The sequence below is a fragment of the Onychostruthus taczanowskii genome, unplaced genomic scaffold (genome assembly GCF_017590055.1).
Source record: "Onychostruthus taczanowskii isolate IOZ18803 unplaced genomic scaffold, ASM1759005v1 scaffold49, whole genome shotgun sequence".
NCBI lineage: Eukaryota > Metazoa > Chordata > Aves > Passeriformes > Passeridae > Onychostruthus > Onychostruthus taczanowskii.
This window is the reverse complement of record NW_024502458.1, coordinates 2,668,210-2,693,737: the sequence shown is the minus strand read 5'-3', so window position 1 is coordinate 2,693,737 and position 25,528 is coordinate 2,668,210. Positions and strand designations below refer to the sequence as shown.

The 25,528-nt window shown below is 40.3% G+C and overlaps 1 protein-coding gene across 2 annotated transcripts in view; it reads left to right on the top strand.

Moving 5' to 3' along the window:
- The window catches only part of KCNC1 (potassium voltage-gated channel subfamily C member 1), a 105,655-nt gene that overhangs the window by 62,593 nt on the left and 17,534 nt on the right, over positions 1-25,528 (top strand). For both annotated transcript variants that reach the window (XM_041415051.1, XM_041415052.1), the window contains exon 2: positions 22,429-23,362. In XM_041415051.1, coding sequence (XP_041270985.1) covers positions 22,429-23,362 — 934 coding nt within the window. The remainder of the gene's footprint in view (positions 1-22,428; positions 23,363-25,528) is intronic.

The following is a 25,528-nucleotide window of genomic DNA, read 5'->3' as shown; positions in this document are numbered from 1 at the left end:
ACTCTAGTCCTCAGGCTGGTAAAACAAAATATTTGACAACTACTCTTCAGAAGCAAGTGAACTGACCAAGCTGCTATGTCTGGGTAGTGGTTTTGCTGTCCTCCCCAAAATTGTGACAAACAGATTTCAGTACTTCTCCTCTCAGAGGATACAAGACTTCACCAGAAAGATATGTGGGTCTCCAGAGGTCCCTGCTGCATTTACAGATGCAAGAGCTTTGTCTTTATTATGAGTGCAGGTTGAGCCCTGATGAGTTGCCTGGTGTTGTCACCCATCACTAACATGCCCCCATGACACAAAGATATCTCTCCATCTCTGCAGTGACTCACATTTTTGGGATCACTTCAACAGCTGCTTCAAAATGTAGTTAGTTGTTTACAGGTAGAAAGGATAAATTTTCCATGCACTGTAAACTCCACGTCAAACACATTACAAGAAACTGAGAAGGGAAAAAGCTATGGACTGAGTTTTTACAAGTGAGTCTGGCTCAATAATGAAAGGTTCACAACTGCTCTAATGACTGAAAACAGCTTTAGACAGAACACACAATTCACGGCTCCATGGACACCAGAAAATAAATTTTCTAACCACTGAAACAAGCCACAAATTATCTACCAATTTCAAAAACAGCATGACTGTGGCCTACACTGATATTTTCACTGAAAGGAGGAAAATATGACAAGAATAATAGTCTTACACCTCAAGCACTGAACTCCAAGGACTTCTGTGTAGCTCCTGACACTTCAAGGAGCTTCTCATTTTACTCAGGCAAATCACTTCAGAGTAAATTCATCTCCCCTGGAATATGACTAAAAATACATATATAAATTGCAAAAGTCATTGTATACATGGGTTTCTCATTATTCCATGTGAATAGGAACAAATTGACCACAAAATAAAGCAGTCCTTCAATTGTGTTTGAATGCTTCTAAATACATACTCCTAAACAATAAGCAGACAAACTCCACACTAGTTTTTTTGTTCAGCCACTTTGAAAGGAGCACCTTACTTTTGTCCCCAGGTTAAAATACAAAAAAAGTGTGCACACTTCTTTGTAAACATAACCCACTATGACAAAGAAGTCTATTATGAGTATCTTGATGCTCAAGTTAAAAGGACAGCCTGACAAGAAAATTGTATCATCCAGTTTGCTAAGTCTCTACCTATTTCCAAAAGTTCTATTCTGCACACCAGCAAAACTTGATTTTTTTTTCCAGAATAGAGCCAGTGAGCAGATTTGTAAACACAGCACATAGAGTTTGTCCTTGCTCTCCCACCAGTTTTCCTATTCAATATTAACTGCTTGGAATTGGTTTCTTATGGGGCTACATTATTTTCTCTTGTGATATTCCCGTTATCTTGCCAATGTCCTTTTTCCCCTTAGTTTGGTCTGAGGTGAACATACTGATTTTAAGGCTACAGCTGAGAGTTGTGCCCTGAATGCAGCCTTAAACATGAAGTTCTTTCCTGAAATCTGCTAGTATTAGAATCATAATGAGAATAAAAACCAAAGCTGTCTTGACCCACTTCATTGGCCCTTTTAAATAAGCCACAAGTCTACACATGAAATTGTGACATGAAGTCTGTATCTTTTACCAGTCTCACCAGTTCTTTAAATAATGAGTCAGGGAAAATTAAGGCACAAGGCCCTATTCTTTTTCAGAGTCACGACATCCTTGGAGTTGCAGAAGAGTGCTCTTGTTCCAATTTTAAACCAGCAGGAAATAGACTACAGAACTTGGTTTTCTGAATGACCCTAGACTCAATACATGTCTAACAGCTAAAGCTACTAAAGACTGACATTTGCCTTTTTCTTTCAGAATTCCTTTAAGCGGTACCATTAATGCAGCAAATGAATAGAGGCATCATAAGCCACAGTGCTCTGATATTTGGAAGTTGCCTGGCTCCTGCCCCATTTCTAGTTCTATCTGAAGAGAATTTTCAAAGAAACAGACTTAATGAATCATGTTTAGTCATGCCTGAATGCTCACTGACATTGTAGCTTAAAAGCAATACCTGCTCTCAAGGGATGTTTTTGCCATATCTACATCCCACACTACATTCTGGATTGTGTTTGTTTATTTCCTAGAAGCACATATACTTCACTAGTGAGCAAATACAATTTCATCTTTGCAGTTTAGTCCTCCCCAACCACAAATGGGGAATAGTGCTAGCCTATCTCTTTTGTAAATCAGTTTGAGACATGCTCATGGGAAAGCTGTTTAACACAACACTACTAATCTTTGACACTGATTTCTAGGGAAAAATGAGCAGAACACCATCTTTTTCTTCTCCCCTCTCCAACTACCTGCCATTCCCCCATTTCAATGAGGTCAAAAACTTACAAGGAATTAAGTGAAAAAAGTTATTAGTTGAAACTGAAAGGCCAATTCTGCAGTTTGACTCAACGCTGTAGAAATATGTTCCACTGGACTGGGGTTTGTGTGAGCAGATCAGAACCTCCCTAACAACGTGTGAGAGATGAGAGACAAAGTAATAAGACTCCATTTATAGGATTTACTACTCAGCACTGTGGAACTTTCAGACACAGTGTCTCAAGTTGGGCTTTCATTCAGGAATTGCACTACCTCAGTGCTCCTTGCCCCAGCCACAGGACCCAACAGCCAGAGTGTGACCTTCAGTCCATCAGGATAAGGGTTTGGAAGGATCAGACCCAGCAGAGCTGCTCCTGCTACATCTGCTGGCAATGTCACCTCAAAACTGAAACACTGATTTCTAGGGAAGAGCACGGAATACCAAGATCTAGCACTGGCCTACGAATTTCCCAAGAATGCTTTGCTTTCCCCACTAACATATTGTTTTCCAACCCCTAAGAGTTTTTCTTTAATTTCATTGTAGGCTGGTTACATTTGATGTTTTTTTCACACAAATGTACCCTTGACCTGGCTACAAATTTTTTCTTTAAAACAACAAAGCCCATCATAAAGGATGAAAAAAGCCAATCGTTCCTGACATCTGGTAGGCAGCCTCACACATCTGACATTCTACAAAGCACTAATATCAAAGCCTGCCAGAAGTATGCCATGTGCAGCAGGGATCAGACTGAAAATTAATGTGCCGCTTACAAATGGTAAAGGCATAAAAGTGACTAATCTAATTCCACAGTGCAAGAAACAGCTGGATCAGCCAAGGGCAGGTGTATGAAAGGAGAGCCAGACACCCCTCACTGAGGCATCATAGGGGAGGTAGGCTGAGAATTAGCTCCAGGCATTCCAGGGAGCCAGGCAGATGCCATCAGGCACAAACCTGGCTGCAGGGAGTCCCTGTAATCCTCTCTAGGTCTCAACAGCATGTTCTAGATGATTACATAAAATGGTGATGAAGATTATATTTTAATGTGCTTTTTTCTTTGATTTCTTTCTCTCATTTCAACCAAGTTCAATCTAAAATAATTATATTATTTCACCATTCTTTTCTAAGTGTCACAGAGCACCTGGTCATTTCTGGCCTAACCTTGCTGATTTCAGGGAGAAAAAATTTGACAGATCTTTCTCTTTTAGACTTATCTGAAAGCTCTACAAAGATCTCTCTCTGAGCAAGCTATATAAAAATATAGATTTGCCCAATTTGTTTTACTCGAAAAATTAAAATAAACAAGCAAACAAGGTATCCAAAACCAAGCAAAATTATCATGATAATGAAGTAATATGTATCCAGAAATTTCCATCAGCTGGGGAAGGGAAAACCATGTCTCATGACACCATCACTTTGTGTTCAATGCACAAGACTTGGCATACTATGAGCATACACCATTTGGCAATTACATTTTTAAAAACATGCAAGGACAGGGAAAAATCTCGCTCTCATCCTTATTCTTCCATTTATGATTTGAAGAAAGAGTAAAGAGCAGAGGACTTAAAACAAAAAAAGTGTCAAATCCTAAGTTCAGCTACCTGCTTTTCCTTTCAGTCTTCCTTCTGTTGCTCCCAGGTAGTATTTAGTTGTTGCCAAGCAGCAGAAAGCTAATTAGCACAATGTCATGTTTCCTTGTTTTCATCTCTTGCTCCTTCCCACTTACATGCACACTGCTCCTCAACATTCCCAAAATAAAGGTAAATTGGCTGCAAGAACAAAGAGAATTGAAAGCATAGTTCTGCACTCAGCCTATGGAAACACTCCCTCCCCTAGAGCACTTGCTCTTATTAACACAAATGGCCATAAGCTTTGGTCACAGAGCACATTAACATCTCCAGCCAAGCATCTGGCAGGGCTGTGCTGCTCACCTACACCCAAACCAGCCAGCTGAAATACAGCAGGTATTCCCACAGGAGATACCCTCACTGCAGTGCTGGTGAAGCTCCTGTTGAGGCAAGTTTAGAGAATTTAGCATTTGTGCTGCAGTGCACATAGCAAAAAAAAGGCTGTCAGAAAAACACAACACCTGTCAATTCATTTGCTAGGGTGAAAGAGATGCCTTATTCTAAGGCTATCCACTGTAATCCATTTAGGTACATCACCTTCTGCCCATTTTGTATTTCTTTGCTTCCAAACAATAGTAATCTTTTTCAGAGTGTGGAGAGCAAAAAGATTTTTTCTTCCAAGCTACAGACTCACTTTGCATCAGCACTCTTTTTTTAACCCAGCGATACATGTCCCTAGTAGCATGAGAAGAATTTATTCCCTTTTCAGAAGACTCAAATCTATTTCTGTATTTGAAATAGCAGTAGGTCCTAAAAACAACTACTGCAACCCTTACACACATGGGCACAGATGAGAAAGGGATCCCAGAATGCAGAAACTGACTGCACATAAAATCTAATAAAGTTAAGGGGGTAAGACGGTCAAAATAAGGCAGACAAGGAAACGCCAAGCAGAGTCTGATTGCACTGAGACTGAGATCATCTACTTACAGCACAACAAGGAGGGGAGTTTTCCAACTCTCACAGCCACCATTCATCACCATAAGCTAAAACACTTGAATTCTTCACCTTTTTTCCCACCCCCAGCACTTTTGCTAAGTGCAAGATGTTTGTGATAAACCAGAGGCTCTACCACAATTTGTGCTTGCAACACCATGGCCGAAAATCAGCCCAACAGCCATTTAGAACTTAGAAAAATCAACAGTTATGAAATTCACTGTGTCTGGCATAGAAGCAAATTCCAGTGTTGCCTTTCTGCAGGAGATTGGGAGTAAGTATCTCTTTTTTGAAACTGCTGACATATCACCTTCCACTACATGGGTTTTTTTTCAAAACATACGAAGGCATGTGTTACAAAATAACATCTCTGTGCTTCACCATTTTGACCCAATTCCATTCTAATTTTGCTCTAGCATTAATGTCCATGGCATATCCAGGGTTCCTGGCCCATGAGATTAATGAAACCAGGTCATTTTCCAAAGACCTCCCAAAGAAAGTTCAGCCACGTGTCTACCATGACACCTAAGTGAGAGCTGGGAAGGGAAACGCTCCAGTCAGTGTTGAAAATATTTAATCCCAGAGAGCCGGTCAGAGATCCAAGTCCACTTAGAAGAGCATGACACTCTAAAAAATGCATTGCATTGTGTTTCTTGCATCCACAAGCCACAGAGTTGCTCTTCATGTTCAGGCAGCTTGACTATCTCGATACAGTTCCCTGTCTGGCAGAGAGGAGAGGGCTGGGTGTGTGCAGTGAATCTGTCACTTGCAGCAGACAAGAACATCTTGTGCTTGAGCTCTTGTTGAGTAGGTTAGAAAGGCAGACAAAGCGGCAGACTTATTAGATTTTTTTTTTAAACTGAGGTATTGAGAAGTAAAACCCTTATAACATTCTATTAATTTAAACAGCTCTGTGCAAGGTATCTCACTGTCTCCATCAATAGGAACAATAACATTTAAGGGTTAATATTGAAAATAAAAACATTACAGTCTAAACTGAGCTTTGAAGAGATTTCAGCATTCCTAATCCTTATTTTTTAGGCAATCATCACTAAAATCAAAAGACTCATCTGCAAGCTGGAATTGCTGAAAGTAAGGAGACAGATTGAACCAATTCAGTGTTCCCATCTCTGCTAAGCAACAGACTAGAGAGGCAAAAAAAAGTACTTTGCAACAATCTGAAGGGCATTTTGACCAAGGAGGAAAAGGTCAAGTGAAACTAAGCAGCACATAAATAGGAATAATGGAATGAAAGCTTGATGAGGCTAAAAAAAACTGAATTCAATTCTTTTGCTCTGGAATTCTCCATTAAAGGAAGTGAAATAAGCCCCTTATAATACCCTGAATAACCCTGGAAGATCCTCACAGTTGCAGCAGGATGTACAAACACACCTTTTGGCATTTCTCACCTCCAAGATTTGTAAGAATAATGTATCTGATATGCATCTGTAAGAATTTAGCATCTGATATGCTAAAACCCTAGGGGGTAAAGCACCACCTAATAACTCTGATTTGCTCATCTTTAATACTGGTATGAGTTGTGTACACATGTGAAGAATTAAGAGGATTTTCTAAGCAAGAAGAACAACTGCTAATGGTCATTACATTAGATCAGAGGACTGTAACATCATGCTCTTGAGCAAACATATGTTGTTCAGGGAAAATAAGCACCTTTAAAACTCAATGGCTGTGTTAAATCCCATGACATCTGCCTAAGTATCTCTGGGGTTTTAAAGGCACCTTCTGAACCTTGTCAGTCTCACAGCATTGCTGACACCACTACTTAAAATTAGCAGACCTGAGAGAACTTTGTAAAACTCAGCTTTTCAGACTTTTTACTTGGTTTCAGACCGTAAGCTTTGCATAACTATTGAAAAATCATAGCTGGAGACACAAGAAATGAATGCAGCAGGCACTGCATGTTTCTGAAGAGCTACATCTCGCCCCCCTCGCAGTGATGTGCCTGCCGCATGTCTCTGCATGAGTCATCAGTGCAGGGGAAATACCTCCAAATTAGCAGATTAGGAACGGCAGATCCTGCAGACTTGGGCACACTGTCGCAGCTATGATCCTTCCAGATCCAAGCCCTTGATGCTCATGCAGCTCTGATGACCTCAGACTGCATGGCTCTGGACATGCTCCTGCCAGCATCAAGCAGTGTAGGCTAAGCACAATGCCCCACCAGGACAAAAAGCATTCTCCTTCAAGACTCTATTTTCTTTGGGCACATGAGCCAGTGGCAAAGTGTGGAATTCAGATGGAGAAGAGGGAAACAAAGGCACACGGTTCTGGTACGCCCACCCAAACCAGCTTTCAGAAGCAGGTCCTGGCCCTCATGCACATCCATACCTTCTTGTATTTGTGAGGTTCCCAGACAAAGGAAGGAAATTATGAATCCGACTCCATGTTCTCAGAAGGCTAATTTATTATTTTATGATACTATATTATATTAAAGAATACTAAACTATACTAAAGAATACAGAAAGGATACAGACAGAAGGCTAGAAAGATAGCAATGAAAAACTCGTGACTCTCTCCAGAGTCTGACACAGCTTGGCCCCACTTGGTCAATAAGTCAAACACAATTCACATGAAACCAATAAAACAATCACCTGTTGGATAAACAATCTCCAGACCACATTCCAAAGCAGCAAAACAGGAGAAGCAAACGAGACGATACTGTTTTCCTTTTTCTCTGAGGCTTCTCTGGTCCCCAGGAGAAAAATCCTGGTGAAGGGATTTTTCCAGCAAATATGACAGTGACAATACCAGGACACAAAACTATTTGAGTGCAAACCTATTACATAACTTACACTGAGTTATGCAATCCTTTAGCGCTCATTAACAAGCAGAGGCTACCACAAGTTACAAGGGAAAACAATCTGAGGAAATGAATAAACATGACCTGTTTTACCCATGCTTTTGGGCCAAGAAATCATGCATATTACCCCAGGAATAAAAGTTACTGAGCTTTAGAAAGTAACAGGTTCACTAATAGTATTAAAAAAGACAAAACCAGGAATACTCTTGTTTGCATAAGTTACAGTTTATCTTATTTGGTAGGACTGTAAGTGTCCTAATTTGGTTTTAAAAGTAAAATCAATTGTAAATTTATTTAGACCAATTTACCTGCCTGCCTGTTGTACATCACTGGGCCTGTATTGATTGTTTGAGATGGAACTCATTCCAAATTGTATTGATTTGATTCATTAGCAAATTTTTAGCAAAGCATATTTTGTTGTTTCAGGGCAGAAGTACATAGAGCTCCATTTAGAGACTGCAGGACTGCGCAGGGGAGGTATGGGAGGGGGCTAGAATTTCTCAAATAAATGAGATTTACAAACAGCAATATGAATCATCTGTTTCTGATGAAAGATCATTTTCTAAACAATAAATAAGAAAAACTAGGACTGGAGAAAGCCTAGATACATTGATGGGGGAAAAAAAAATCCAGTTGGTGAAATAAGAATGGGGTAAATAATTCATAAATAGTACAGTGTATTGGCCGTTTTAACAGACATTTTGATTTATGAATTTAAGTGCCTAAAATAGCTCAACAATTTATAAATCATCTTAAAATCAACAGATCATGAGTAGATTTGTCTGGCTTTACAGCAAGGCAGTCGAGCTGCATTTGTTGCTGTGGCAACTGAAGGTACCTCAGTTACCATGGCTACAGCTCCTTTAAAACACCGTTGGCAATTCCTCCCTCCCCAACTTTTGAGACTATTTTGAAAAGGAATTTTAAAAACAAAAAAGAGAAATCCTAGTACTCTGTCAACACTTGCACTGAACAAAAGGCTTGCAAAATGCAAATTTTGTCAACCCACAACACCAGGTTAAAGAAAAGCTAATTTTTGCACTGCAAATCTTCACCTCAGTGAGACACTGTGATTTGAAGAGCTTAGATCTGGGAATCCACAATCTTGGATTATGAGCTTGATGATCACATACTCAGCTCAACATTTCACATCAAAACCCAGTTCTGCTGCTCACTGGAAGAGGTGCAGAAATTGACTTCTACCACACTGCAAATTCTCTGTATATCAAAGTTCCCCACAAACAGCTGCCTGGATTGCTTAATGAAAGATGGGAAAAAAAGGGTTAGAAATCCTGGATTCTTGTTTCTGAGGCAGATAAGTGGCAACATTCACCTCCCTGGGCTGCAGTCAGCACCCGAGATGTGCTTCCTATTCTGAAAAGGATGGCTTTATGGAGGAAACTCTCTACTGCAGTCAAATCAGTGTCCCCTGAATTATCCTGAGGTTACAGTGCCATTTATATTGCTAAACTGCAAGTAATCTGTTTAGGGAAGTTACTTGCATCTAATGTATCAAGACAGGAAAAGGCTTTTCCATCTTCCCAGAAAATTGTGCACCTCAATCTGAGACACAGGGCATAGGGCATTCAAGGAAGAGGTCACAATGTGTCTTTCACCTCACTGAGGCTTTACTGCAAATTAAATATAAAAATACTTCAAGTTCTGATTGAGAAAAAAATATTTTTTTAAAAATAATCACAAACCTTGATTTGGACATCTTCTGATTCCCAGCTAGCTCTGTGTTTTAAAAGCACCTTGAACTTTCCCTCCCTTGAAAACAGTTTTTTGTGCTCTCCCAAAACATTCAGTTGCACACAGTTGATGTTATAAGCAGGCTTATGGCAGCACACAATTGCTACAGATCACTTAAGAATTAGAAATGGAGCAAGTGAAAATAAGCCCTCTGGGGTGAATGCTATTTTTCATCCTTATTTGCTAAGAGAATACCTGGCTTGAACACGAGTCCTGCCTTTCTCCTCTCTTCTCCAGCTTCCCCCCAATACCCTCTCATTTTCCCTTAAATTTTTATGCAGTTTTGTGCCTATTATATGGATACTTGCTAGGGAAGACTGCCAGAAGTGATTACTGATTTCTGGCCATTCACTGTTAATGAGACTCCAAATCAAAATCTCCTGAAGGGCTAAATTTTAATAAACCATCAGTCCAATCATAGTAAAATATCTGATAAGATTTCCTAGTGCTGAGGACTTCAAAGTCTCATAACAAAGTATTGAGGACACCAGAAAGGGCAGTGGAAATGTTTTCACACTTTTCTTAACCCAGAGCAGCCATTTCTACTGTCACTGATGTCACAGGGTAGCACAAAGAACAAAACTCTAACAGCCTACACAGATCTGAGCACTGCCTCCCATTCTTTACACCCCCCACACACATTTGCTGTGTGTTGGACTCACTGAGCTGCAAGGTTAAAAGGAAGAACATGGCTCAAGGACCAAGCTGGAATTTCACAACCAGATGGCTTTGAACTCTGCAAACACAAGTTCTGGGCGACCATAGCTTGGCCAACAGACACAGTATCCTAACAACAGCCCAGCACTCCAAATTTCACAGATTATTCATCCCTGGGGAAGTTTAGATATTAAGATACAGATTTTGAACACTGTCCTCTAATTTTACCCCAATTCAAGGTCTCAAAACTGGTAGTTTTGTACTCAAAACACCATACTTGAGAAACACAAGCTCTAAACACAATCACTTTGTCTGTGGGACAGAAGTAGTACATACTTGTTTTGCCTTACAAAACAGTTGCAGAGATTGATACCTACATTAACATTTCAACAGCAGGTGTAGAGTTCCACACTGTTAGATGCTATAGAGTGTTTTAGATTCTTTGTACTGCAGGTAGATACATAATATTCAAACAGAGCTGTTTCAAATGAAAGATATTTCCTTTATGTCTGAGGTTAGAATTCAGAAACTGAGTTGGTTCTCCAACCACACATAGCATGTGCACTTGAATAAACCTAAGAAATGAAAATATACCACAGATGATACAGCCAGAAGACAGTAAACAACAATATATGAGAGGATCTTATCATCCAACAAGATGTTGAGTGTACTGCAGAACACAAGATAAACACAGTTGCATAATATTGCTAGCAAACATTTTAAAATATTGTACATTCCTTCTACCTTGTGCAGAAAGCAAATTTTCTCTAGGTTTAGGCTATGACTTACCTTGTGATCCTTTCTGAATATTTCCATTTTCTTTTGACCTTGACCGCACAAGAGGTTGGTTTTAGAAGTGTTGCTTATGCCTGTTGCTTATGCAATACACCTCCCAAAGGGCTCCTCCTGAGCCTTTTGTAGCCCCAGCTGAAAGGGGTTAACAAAGAGATGTACTTGGTGCAGCACCAGATGAGAGAATGGCTCTCACCTGCAAGGGGCTGTAGGGAGCCCCTTTGACAATGCCAAGCAATCAGCTCTGCAGCAATCCTCCTGGAAATCCTCCCTCTGCAAGGCCTCCACAGCTGCGAGCCCTGAATGGCTTATGGGAGGGGTGATCACCACCTGTAGCTCATAGCAGGGTTGGTGTCACAGGTGCTAGGTGTGACTCACCAATTTAGCCTTAAAAACACAACCACAAGGACAAGACTTTTTCATTGCTCTCCTCCGTGTCAGGACAGAGTTTTTACATGTCTGTAGGGCACTATTGTGGCTAGATTGGGTACAATCTAGGAGAAAATATTGTACTGTGGAAAGAAAGGATGCTAAAACTTTCTCCTTGAAATCAGGATGGTGCTGTCAGCAAGGGGGGTGGCAATGTGCTCTGACTGCCCTGTGTAGCAGCTCATGCCATGGCAGATGCCCTCAGGAGCCTGGATTGTACGTTGTGCTTTCTGTAAATATCACATCTATACTTGCCCACAAAACAGTGGAATCTCACCAAAACCAAACTGGGCTGTTTTCCATAAGATGTTAGATAAAGAATAAAAAAAATACTGGGGAAGCAGTGTGTGACTGTCTGAACAGGAGACTGGCACCTAGTGGCCACATTATGATTCCAGTTGCTTACTGCTGACACATTGAAGAGTGGAGCCACAGAAATACAGGAATAAATATTTTCTTCTTCAGAGCAACAGGAGAACTGATGTTGAAAAAAATACCCTCAATCTTGCTGGTCTTAGTCAAGACAGACTATACAGAGTCCTTTAGGCTGGACTTTTAAAGGTGATCTGGTCCAACACCCTGCAGTGTGCAGGGACATTTTCAACTACATCAGGTTGCTCAGAGCCCTGTCTAACCTGACCTTGAATGTTTCCAGGGATGGGACATCTACAACTCCTCTAGGCAACCTGCTCTGGTGTTTCACCAGTCTCAAAATGAAAAAACTTCTTCCTTACATCTAAGCCTGATTCCCTCATTAAGTTTAAAACCAATAACTCTCATGTAATTGCAACAGGTCCTACTCAAACATTTGTCTTCATCTTTCTTATATGAAAAAGACTATTTTGGAAGTTGCCTAAAAGAGCTACCAACACAGTTTTATAAGTTACGTTGTCACTAATTTGGATATCTAAAATGGCTCACAGCCAGTCAAAACCCAGTACTGACAAAGATTGCTGTCAGTGGAAATTTTGTATGCTCCCATCCTATGCATTATCCTTGCACAAATTAAGCTGTGCAGGAGCCTCTGCCTAACTAGGGATTGAAAATATCCTCTGCTTTCCAAAATACTGCTTATTTTTTTAATACTTTTTGGGTTTTCTTTTTTGTTTATAACAGTTGCAATTATAAATAATGTGGATATACTTTTATATAATTATATAATAATTATATAAATTACTATTTTAAGTCTTGGCAAGCCCTGAGTCCTCCTAAGAGAGAAGCAGGAAACCTCCTGCTGCTCAGGGCCCTGCTCATGCAGACTGAGATGACAACTGCTTAGTTCCTTTTTTTTGCTGGTTCAACAGCAAAGAGATGTTGATATTTGATATTTAGGTTTTGTAGAGCAAAGGCACAAAAAGGTCTCAATATTTAGTAACATATTTAGGCCATCTAGGAGCTTAACAGGACTTTTGTGCTACCCACTACCCAAAAGTAGGAAAAAATTATGGCCATAATGCTTTAAAAGCACAAACTGCTAGCTATGGATTAAGCCAAGCAAACAATATGGAAGGAAAAGTGCCTACAACACACTGCTAGTCATGAGATGGAAAAAAAATATGAAGAAATGGTGAAATTATCCAAAATGAAGCAGTCATTGAAATGCCTGAGGTTTAACATCCTTATTTTTAGACACCTTGTTAAGAACTCTGGCTTTTCAGGGAATATATCATCTGTGACATCCATCCATATAAACTGCAGTGAAAACAGGAAGTCCTGAGCTCAACATTTACTGGCACTATAGTGATCCCAGGGCTTCCAGTTTTCCAGGGTGAGGAGTTATTTTGAGTGCCTCTGTTCTGCGGTGCTAAACTCAACTATCAGAGGGTAAACACTCAGCTGCTCCCAGAATTTAAATCTCTTTGGAACATATCCCACAGAGTCAGAAACGGAGGTTTCAAAATCCATGGTCAAATATGAAGTAAGTTGGTCTGTAGATTAATTCTATCATAACTATTTTTGCTATAGTATTGCTTTGGGAGAGAAATTGGGTTAAGGCTGCAGACAAACTGCTCACCTTTGGGGCTTGATGCGTTATGGACCTTCCACTTCATCCTAAGTAGGAGCTGCCAGCATCATCCTACAGCCTGCCATACCCCAGCAGCTCTGTGTGAATGTGTGTGGAAGGTGTGCAGGCAGACCTCACACCTTGTCCAAGGCTGGTTATGTAGCCAGCCCTCCAACATGGGTAACTACAAAAGGTTGCACAGGAACTCATTTTCATTTGCCTTGAAGCAGAAGCATTATTGCCTGCACACAAACATGATTTGGAGCACACACCAAATACTTTGGCTTGAAAGCCTCAGGGATGATAGCTGGCCTTGCACATAAAGTTAAAGAGTTCTACACTCAGGGCAAAGCCTCCCCGTGTTTCAGGTATTTCCTTACAGACTTTTCTACTCAATACTCCCACACACTGGCGGGTTTCGTCTTGCAAAAAAAAAAAAAAAAAAAAAAAAAAAAGGTAAGTAAGCAGGGCGTTATCTTTCTAAAGGAGCTGGCGACCACCAAGCACCCTCTCACCCCTCTGCCTCTTTCATACCTGTAACAACTTCATTCCTGGGGGCTGCTGTGAAGCTGAGGTTGGTGAATCAAACCTCACTGAGGGTGGGCTCCAAAAGGGTGCAGAAATAATGTCTCCAGCTCTACGAAAGGCTTCTAGCACCACTTCAAAAGTAGGTTTGAGAGAAGCTGCACACCATATAGGCATAAGCATATGAATTAAGCCACCTTTGGGCAAGTCACAGTGCAGAAGCTGTAACAAAAAGGGAAAAAAAATAGACCAGCAGCAAGTTAGAGAGGAAGGAAGTGTGATTTTCTCAGGAGATAAATCCAGAACAAAGGTGGTGAGGTGAGATCCTGAAAATCCTTACGCATGACACCACCACCATTCATTCCTACAAAACTCTCTGCTTCAGTTTAGAACAGAAACTGTGCAAAGTCCAAAAAGTGTTACCAACCGTAAAAGATTGAAACTCCTAGTATTAATGGGCAATTAAAATTCTCTGGTTTATTTTGTCATGTGTTAGTTTATGTTCCATGTATGAAATATTACATTATTTTCTCAGTTTCTTTAATCCTAAAGCTCTTGACAGAACCAATAGCATAAAAGTGTGTGGAATCATCTAAAAATTAGATTAATAATTATATTGAATTTATGCAGCAAAAGCACAAACATGAAAACAGATGTCTAGGACTCATGGGGTGCTTGAATGTTTAGTGTTTGTTAGCTTACAAAAGAAGGAAAAAGCCTGAAAATTTCTAAATGCTTAGCTGTCTGTGATGGATAGGACAAAAATGAAAAAGCTTAAGATGAAGATGATTTAGGGCAGGCATTAGAAAGAAAAAATATAGATAAAAAATGGTGAAGTACTGGGATAAATTTCCTGCAGAATTTTCATGATATTCACCAGTAAAGATCCTTAACAGTCAGTGTAGCTGCCTTTCATGAATGATCAAAGACTGTGCTTTGGGACAGGGAAATGACAATTTTGAAGGTCCCTATCAAGCACACATTTCTGCAGTCCCTCAGAGATGGAAGGCTTAGTTTCACACTTACAGCTCTTTCTGGGTATGTGTGTCTCATACACTTAGCTGCAGGAGTCTCAGGGCCCTTTTGGATCAGGAATCTATATATGTTAAGAATTTCCCACTGTGCCATTGCTGAGCAATATGAAACATTCCTTGGTCCCACCATACTGTTCCCATTTAGTTCTCACTACCAGACTAGGGAGCAGCAAGGAAGCTTTGCAAAATAAATTCACTTCTCTTCTGTGTCAATGTTCCTATTAATTCACAAGACTTAATCTGTCCTAGATAAAACTGGAAGGCTTGCCTGTGACATACAAAGAACCATTCCAGCCCTTGCCTGGTGACCACCTGGCTGGCCATGTGGCCCCAGAGGAGCACTGTCCATACCCCACTTCCAGCTCTGATGCAGCCTTGCTGCCTTGCTTATTCCAGTAACTACCTTGTCAAAGCACATGGCTGCCTGCTAGGACTAACATTTGAGAGATCAGCTTCTAATTTATTTATTGCAACGTCAACACCGAATAACTTAAGCATATTTTCCACAGATGACTGCACTTTTTTTTAACACGCTGTTTCATGTCTGCGTGCCACAAAGCATTCCAAGATTTTTTTGCAAGCTGTCATATATTTTTTGGCATTACATAATCATTTGATCCATGAGCTGCTAGTGGACTTTTTATCCAACTCTAGAGCAAGCTCTGTCTATCCACAAGGCTCCTTCTTCCATTTGTCTCAGCTACAAAACATGAATTTGAATAATCTTGTGAGTGAACCAGCATGTTTGCTGATGTGAGTTTCTCTATCAATTGTATTATCATCTCCTGAAAGGCAGGCTGCTGAGAGGGTCATCTCTGCCTTCACTGCTGCTAACATCTGATTCTACCCTCATATACCTACACCACACCCATAAAAAAGAACTGGATTTTTTTCCCATACAAATAATTTCCTTTTCATGATCGTTGCTCATAGGATCTTGAAACATCTTCCATTAGTATTCTCAATGAAATACTGCAGAGGTTGCTTTTTGACAGAGTCCTAGATTTTGCTCACTTCCCCAGCATTATCTGGTTGTTGGTATCATGTGCCCACATTTAGTCATCTGATCAGTCATACAGATTCAGTATTACTTTGAAAAATTCAGCAGAATTACTGGCACATTAAAAATGAGTAATTTGTTTGAATCAGGGTCCATATCTCTAAGAAAGCCTGGAAAATTGGTCTTGACATAATAAAGTGTTTATAAAGCTAAGTATGTAAGGCAGCTTTCACTTAACCCATACTTTGGCTGAGCTGCAGCAAAAAGATTTGCCTTGTTAAATAATTTGGGGACATGTGGGCTGAATTAAATTAATTTTAAATTAAGAGTGGTTAAAGTACTGTTTACAGATTAAACCAAAAACTAGGCAAAGCTTTGAGATTCAAGTCACAGATGGGCAAATGTGGCATTTTCATGGAAGCGCAGTAGTTTTGAGACACAAACTTCAATCAGATGACCTATTGTAAAGTACTTGAAGAGATACCTTGTAAATAGAAACCTAGTGCTTTATGCAGGTGTAGCACAGGTCTCTGGGCATATTTGAATTACTGATGTTTTGTGGAAAACCATCTCCTCTGTTGCCAGCATATGTTATTCAAACTGTTCAGAGCTTAACTATTTCCTGCAAGTGTGTAGCAGTGATAGACAAAGTGAAAAATTACTACACTTGGGATTGTTATACTATTCTACCCATCCACACCCCTCAGCCCTCTCCCACGCCCCCAAAACAAACAACAAAACCCCAAAACAACTAACCCAAACATAGTAGATCTCACTAGAATCATAATATACTTTTTTGAAAGCTCCATAGCAGTAAGACTACCATCGTTTCTCCTTCAGAGACAAAGCTCTGTGGTGAGTTCTATGTTCTCACCTCCCATTTCTTGGCAAGCCCTGAGTCCTCCTAAGAGAGAAGCAGGAAACCTCCTGCTGCTCAGGGCCCTGCTCATGCAGACTGAGATGACAACTGCTTAGTTCCTTTTCTTTGCTGGTTCAACAGCAAAGTGCCACTTATATAGAGAATTTCCTGATGCTTTAACAGATGTAGCTCAATCAAAATTTCACTTTCCTCTGCTTCTCTGCTTTTCATCCAGAGGTTCAGGGAAGGGTACAATTTCCTGAATTTCCCTATAAAAGGATAGGCATTAAGAACTACTTTCAAAAACATTTCTGATAGCAGATGGAAAGGAAAACGCGGGCAAATCTTGTCTGAGTGTTCTGTGTTTCTTTTCTCCCATCTAGCTTGAGTAGGATTGTTAAATGATTCTGAGCAGTATCAAAGGTGAAGAGCACGTGTCTGCAGCGTGCAGCTGCTACTAACTCGCTCTGAACGTGTGATCTGGCATGAATTATGAATAGCATGTTGTGTACGCCACTATTTCCTCGAAAACAAACTCTGGAGTTACTGAAACCTGACTTGCAAAGCCTTGCTGCTTCCACTTTCCTTGTTGTCTCTGATCTAAGAGTGCTGCCAAGATTCAGCCAAGGCCTCCATTCCCAAGTCCTCACTCCAGACATGCATTGCTCTGGACAAGGAGCAGATGTAAATTGGTAGACAGTTCCAAGCCCCAAAGAGTTTATTATCTCAATTAAATTTAAAAAAAAAAAAAAAAAGGATGGTGCAAAAGATGCAGCCCCACAATGCAGGATGAATGTGTCAATGGTGGAGGCTGGAAAAGAAGCTCACTCACCTGATTCCTGATCTGGTACTATCGTCACCAGCCTTCACTGCCCATCGGCTCTGAAGTCTGGGAATTCTAGGCACCATATCAATGAATTCTAGCAGGTTACTCAGCATATTTGTGTGGAATCAAGCATAAAAGAAGGTTTCTTATCTCCAAGACCAGAACTAAGACATGCAAGGTAAAGTGCTGTTTTAGAAAACTAGTCCCAGAAGTAAAGAGCAAAAACTCTGTATTTAATCCTGTCTGGTCCAATACTCCGACCTTTTATCTAAGCCTAGCCTCTAAATCCTCATGTATTAGAAGGTTTATTTGGGTTTTTAAGGCTGTTGGACTTTTGTTTTCTTTCCGTGCTGAGTGGAAAGATGCTGGCTAATTATTCATGAGTGGCTATGTCTGATTCCATTACCTTGCTCCTTTTACAGCCATGCAAAGTTGATGTGAAACACTACTGTTATGAATTAATTGGTTCTTCATATTCCCAGTGCCCTGGCAAAAATGGCTGGGTTAGACACAAGGCAGGGAGAAGAGATAGATAGATAGATAGATAGATAGATAGATAGATAGATAGATAGATTTAGTTAATCAGAGGCAAGATAAATTAGGTTACAAAATTCTCCACTTAGGGGCATGACACCTTTTAGACTCTTTCAAAATAAACTCATTAAAATATAGCCAGTATTAAGAGAAATTATGCAGGAGTGTAATTTCATCTGTATCCAGAATGGAAATATTTTAATGTAACTTACATTTTAATCCAAATCTCCCCCTGTTAAATATCCTCTCTGCCTTTGCTTATGGCTTTTGCGGTTTTGAACAATCTGAGATTTTTCTTTGTTGGTATTAGACCCAGAAAAAAAAGGTGATAGCAGCAGCATTTCTACTGAAATAGAAATCATTCATATATCAAAGCAAATGAAAGAGTTTTGATCACTTCAAACACTTCACCTAGGTATATTATTTAATTATAGAAAATTTTAGATGGCATTATGTAACTCAACAGCATGTGACATCACTTCTTAAAATCATCACTCTTTTCCCTCAGCCCATTCAGATCCTAGGAAGAAGAGAAACTGCTGTAAAATGTAAGAAGAAGATTAAGAACCACTAAATTATACAAGAGCAATCCATTGGTTTGATTAGTTTTCAGACCATTATTAGTGAAATAAAAAGAGACAAACTTATTTTCAAAGACAACAGAACACGTGTGAGTCCCATAGTATTCCCAAGATTTTATCAGTACTGCCCATCTCTGGATTTGACAAGTTACCATGTTAGGATCAGTGGGCCTCTAATGGTAGCCCAGGGAGAACTCTTTTTTTTTTTTTCACATCTTTGGAAAAAATTAATGCTGGTCTACCTAGAAAACCCTACTCACCAATTTTTGTACTACTAGATCATGCTTACAGTTTGATAAATATCAAATAATTAACAAAGAAAAATACTTGGAAGAAAGAAGGGATGAGAGTAATATAAACTGGGGATCACAAACATAAATCTATGCCAGTGATATTTGTGGTAAGCTGATAAATTCCTGTGTTCCAAGAAGCTGCAGGTGATAACTATCAGAGATGGATGCCAGTGTTAAATTGTCAGGCCCGACTTTCAGGCATTTTTGAACTTAAATTGGAGAAAAGTTAAATTGGAGAAAAATACTGGGATTCTTCCTGTCAATACCATTACTCAGACATAGTTTAATGAAATCTTGAAAGCAGACTCATGCTTTCAAAGCCACGAAGACTACAAAAACACGCCCATCCCTGGGAAAAATGCTGTTAAAACCAGATAGGAGGAAGCAGACACTTCACACTCATTTAGGAGGTGCTTCCTGCTCTGATGAAGTGGGGACTAAAAGCTCTCAATTACCGTGTGAAGCCAAGGTATGAGCACACAAGGGCTGAAATGAGAAAGATCATGGGTGTGATGTTCTCTACCAATAGCACTGCCAACCTGTACCACTGCAGAAAACTTAGTGCCTGGTCAAAATTGGTTATTTGTTCTCTTTAATACAGCACAACATCAGTTTCAAGATACTTGCTGTGCAAGGTCAGCCTGAAGGTTTTTCTAAGCAGGAAAAACTCACTCAGGAGATGTATTTGTATACACCAAGAAGAGGATTGCATTTGGAGCCAGGATAAGGAAAGGGGCCATCTTCATAAACCCTTAAAATGCAAAATGGTTTTATTCCCCTCTCCTTCTCATCTGTGAGTGCTACCTGTCTTAAGGAAGTGTCAGCACTTCCTTCTGCAGCCTGAATTCTCAGGGCTCTATGATTCTGTGCAACAATCTGCCCCAGGCTGGAACACAGCAGACATGCTCAGGCTGCTAGGAGCATCTTCCTGACTGCTTGGTGCAAGATGCTTTTGGTTTTTCATTTTACTCACATACAGACAATTAAAAAAAAAAATCTGAGTGCTATTGATATCGTTGCAAGATGCTTTTGGTTTTTCATTTTACTCACATACAGACAATTAATCTGAGTGCTATTGATATCGCACACAAAAGTGATTTTTTCAGGAAGACTGTTGATATACTAAAGCCATTAACATTTAAATAAAAGCGTATAGAACCTGCACATATTTATATGGGATCACAAAGCACAGGATTAACACTACCTATTTTACAGATGGAGAAATGGTGCATGGACAAATTTCCCTCTTTAACAGGAGAATCTGACAAAAAATAATATACCCCAAAATCCTGCTTCTCAAGTTCCTTAATCTTCATATTGTTTATCTCCCAGATATATTAGGCATTGATTTTAGCACATATCAGCATGTATAGCAGATCCTCACAAAACAGTGCTATGAGAACATGAAATTTTTAGGGGAAATTATTGCTTTATTGTTTAAATCTGCAACAGTGGTTCTGATCTTTTTGAAAAGCAGAAGAGTCTCTTTGCTTCTGTATCTTTCCAAGCTTATTTGCTCTTACTGGCCTAACACTGACATAGGCTGCCCAGAGAGGCTGTGGGATATCCAGATTTGGAGATACTCACACCTGGACTAGGCAAGAGCAACCTGGTCCAGCTTTGAAATTGTACCAAACCACCTCCAGAGGGCCCTTCCAACCTAAACGATTTTGTGATTTTATTCTCTTCCATTTTCTTTGTATTCTATTAAATGTTTCACCTCAAATTGTGGTAAATCCATGCTTTTGACTTTGTTTGCTAATGTAGAAGGTCAAGTGTAATTCTGTAGTAGTTCCATCCAGGAAGGCAGACAGGAGGAACATCTTGATTGCAGGAGAGTTTTGATAGTTTGAAGTATAGGTTATTTTTAATGGGTCTGTTCCTTTGGCAGCAGTTTTGTTCAGACTATTGCACTGCATTCACTGGCAACACCCACTTAGAAGAAACTAGTTCTTTTTAACTCCTGTGTTGACTACACTGTTGAAAAGGGGACACTGTGAGTAACAGGAAACTAAAAGGAACAGGAAACTAATATTTTTATTATCACAGTTGCTCAGGCTTATAAAGACAGGGAAATACCTTATATGACATCTCTTGTCAAGGTGACACACAAGACAAACAAGAAGATAACAGATGTAGGAAGTAGAATGGCAAGAGGTACCATGACTGTACTACTCCAACACACAAAGAGAATTAGATATGTGCAAATTACTTAATTGATTAAAGGAGGATTGAGTGGGGCAACTGTGGTTACAAGACTTGTGAATTTTGGCCTGACTGCACTGACTGTACACCTCAGTTATCATGGAATACAACCTTTAGGCTGAGGAAAGACTGAGAAAAGCTAAAAAATCTGGAGTCAATCAGCTTAGAGAATAGAATTCTCCAGGGAGATCTTATTGCTGCCAACAAGGTCTCCCTGTCAATACTTAAAGGGAGCTCATAAGAAAGATGCAGATTGACTATTTTAGTAAGTCCTGTTGTGACAGGACCCAGGGTAATGGTTTTAAACTAAACAAGGGAAGATTCATACTAGAAGAGATTTTTTTACAATGAAAGTGGTGGAACACAAGCACAGATTTCCCAGAGAGTTGGTGGATGCCCCATACCTGGAGACTTTCAAGGCCAGATTGTAATAGCAATCCAACATTCTTTAAAAAAAATTCATCTAATTCTGGTACAAGTCTTACACTGTAATGAAAATCTCTTCACACATATTATTGTGAAATAAAATTGTGTTTGGTGAAAGCCAATAGGTCTGTGTCCTTTGGAATCAGATGACAGGCTTATCTGAAACCTCTTCCCCACTCCCAAAAGATCTAGAGAAGGGAACTGAGAACAGAGGCATTTGAGAGCTCTGTTTGATAATGTGACTCTTCTCAACCTGTGTCTGGGTTTGCCAAGGAAGTCTGATGATGCCAAGGACTCTGCTCCTTGCTGTAGAGCCCACCTGAGACTGCCACAAGTATTTACTAGCACCTTTCTGAGATCTGAAATATCACAGCTCTCACTAAGCTGGGAGCAGCCACGATACTGCTGAGAAAATGCTGAGAAAAGTACTGCCTGGCAGTTGTCCTGGAAGGTGTGCTCTCTCTTTAAGGCAAGGAAGTAACAGAAAACCAAGTTCAGGAAGGTACAATTTCAATATGCCTTTAACCTTAAATCCCACAGACAGTCCTAAGATTTAAGTGCTTGCTTAAATTTACACTCACACTCATCTGTATAAGAATGGATTTTAGCATGTACTTATATACTGCTTTCCCTCCCAGGCTGAATGTTAGGCTGTCTTTGCAGGTGAGACTTGGCATCTTAAGCCCACAGGAAGAAAGCTTGGCATTATATTCACATTTAATACAGCTCTTGCCTCTCCCTGATGCTTCAGAATCAAAGGCCCCATACTTAACCTATGGTTTAACATTTCTCTCATATCTTTCTTTCCACAGTATGTGGCATTTGCCTCCCTGTTCTTCATTCTGGTCTCCATTACCACCTTCTGCCTCGAGACCCACGAGAGATTTAACCCCATTGTGAACAAGACAGAAACTGAATTCATCGGGAATGACACGCAGGTGCGGCACTACAGGGAAGCAGAGACGGAAGCCTTTCTCACCTACATCGAAGGTGTCTGTGTGGTCTGGTTTACATTTGAGTTCTTGATGAGAGTCACTTTCTGCCCAAACAAGGTGGAATTTATCAAAAACTCTTTGAACATCATTGACTTTGTGGCCATACTGCCTTTCTATCTAGAGGTTGGACTCAGTGGCCTGTCTTCCAAAGCTGCTAAGGATGTCCTGGGCTTCCTCCGCGTAGTCCGTTTCGTGCGAATCCTGCGAATTTTCAAGCTGACCCGCCACTTCGTCGGGTTGCGGGTCTTGGGACACACCCTCCGTGCCAGCACAAACGAATTCTTGCTGCTCATCATATTTTTGGCATTGGGCGTCTTAATCTTTGCCACGATGATCTATTATGCCGAGAGAATAGGTGCTAAACCAAATGACCCTAGTGCCAGTGAACACACACACTTTAAAAATATCCCCATCGGCTTTTGGTGGGCTGTTGTCACCATGACGACCCTGGGCTACGGAGACATGTATCCTCAGACTTGGTCAGGCATGCTGGTGGGGGCCCTCTGCGCTCTCGCTGGTGTGCTGACCATTGCCATGCCTGTCCCTGTCATTGTGAACAATTTCGGAATGTATTACTCCTTAGCTATGGCTAAGCAGAAGCTACCAAAGAAAAAAAAGAAGCATATCCCGAGGCCACCCCAGCTGGGATCCCCCAATTATTGTAAATCTGTCGTAAACTCTCCACATCACAGTACTCAGAGCGACACTTGCCCACTGGCCCAAGAAGAAATTTTAGAAATTAACAGAGCAGGTAGGAAACCTCTTAGAGGAATGTCCATCTGACCGTTAACCTCCATCCCGCGTAGTGATTTAAGATTCAGCCAGACTGCTTTCTTAGAGCAATGGGTAGCACATTTATCCATTCTAGTCCCACCATCACACAGTGAATAATATGTGTGAAGTCTAGGTTGCAGGGACAAATGGTACAGTGGAGGCTGATCAGCAAAACTAAGGATGAGAGCACGCTCTAGGAGCCCAAACTTTGGTCCTGGTTAAGGGCATACAAGTCTCAAGATATTTTGGAAAGCTGTTACATCTAGTGGAAGAATTTTGAGAGTTCTACAGCTGTGTTGCTGGACTGTGTAATGCATCTCAGAGGCTCCTGAGAGCTGAATGCTTCATAGAGCAGAGTAGGAGCCAAGTACTCAGCAATTACAGAGCTTTCTGACAAAACAGGGCTGAAATTCGAAACAGCCAGATGCTTTCTCATTTGTTCCCATTTGGGACCTTTCAGCTGTTTTAAATGGCAGATATTGTACATCTCATTACAGAAACTAGGTGCCTAGTAAGTTGAAGGGACAACTACACCATCATGCATATTCATGAGACAATCCAGTCTCTTTCTGATGATTAACTGCAAAGTAGAACAACAGCTCAAATTCTTGACACTAATGCAAAATGACTCACTCTGAGACAAGACTAGATGTAAGGATGTTTATTCCATGGCATGCAAATCAATCTATTCTATAATATTCCACTAGAATTTAGCATTTAGAACTATGACGAGCCACATTTTCTAAAATATGCTCCTTTTGCAAGTATGGGTTGGTGAGTTACAGCTCTTTCAACCTTCTAGCAACAAAGGCCAACTGTAAAAGGTCTGACTGGTCATTGCCAGGCTGGTTTGGCCTAAACAGTGATTGCCTCATTCTTATTTTTAATTGTACTGATTCATGTTAGCAATAGGTGAAACCAGAGCTAAATTAACCGTATTAATTCTACTGGGAGAGGGGAGGGAAATGGAAAGAATACTAGTCACCATGGAATATATTATAATATCCCATGGCTAGTGGTTAATTATGGGAATATCTCAGTTCTATGAGACTCCTATAGCACACAAAATTACGGGGCTCCAATTTGATTTTTTAAACCCCATAATCTACCTCTACCCATGGAATATCACTATTTATTCTATGGAGTAATTTGAAAGTAGATAACCACGTTGAAAACAATGCCAACTTCATTTCTGGCAGATGTTCCAGCCAAGTTGCATAGTAGACATTCTTCAGCCTTTTCAGAATATACTCCTGCGTTGTTTTAGAAAGGACAGATCGCCAGCCAAGTGATCTCAACTGACACAGAGTTCAAAAGAGGCGTTTTGGAAGAGCTAGCATATACCTATGATGGTCTTGTGTTATCATTTTTTGCTTTGAAGAAAATTCTGATTTGTTACTCATTGTGAGTGAGATACTTTCTCATCATCTCATAGCCATGCATGTTGATGTCATTGTGAGAAGCACAAAGAAAGTGAGACTTTCCTTTGTGTGTGACTTCACCAATGCCAATGCTAATTTTGGAGGGGAAGAGCTGGTGGGAATCTTTCTCTTCTTTCCTATTCTCTTTTCTCTTCCTTTCGTATTTCTTTTCCCTTCTGTGCAAGTATGTAAAATCCATTCAAAAGGTAAATAGCTTTCATTTTGTTTTTGTTAAAGGCTATTTCCATTGCAACAGGCCAATCACAATTCACGTGACTGATAGACTGTACCAATTGTACCCTTGGCACACATAAGCAATGGTTTTATCATCCATTCCCCTCAGGTTGCAAATGCTTATCACTGCTCATATTCAAGCAGCAAATTTCCTCATAAAGCAGATGCTTTTGTGGCATCATGGATCAAGAGGGAAAGAGGGCACAGCAGTATTGTGTGTCTCCTACCATGAGCAATGTGCCAACTGCCCCAACTGCAAGAAATGCCAGACTCTGGGGTACTTTAGCAGTCAGCTACAGAGTGAAATCAGCTCAGAAATCCCTGGCTTTATAAAATTCCTTCCATTACCTACCCTGGTCCTCTCTGGGAACTGGAGGACCAGGAACTGTACAAGTTCAGTACAATTCTGCACTGGTATCCTGAGAATACATGTAATTTTGGTTCAATGTGGAACTGTTTCGCCACCTTCAGTGCTCTAAACTCGGCTG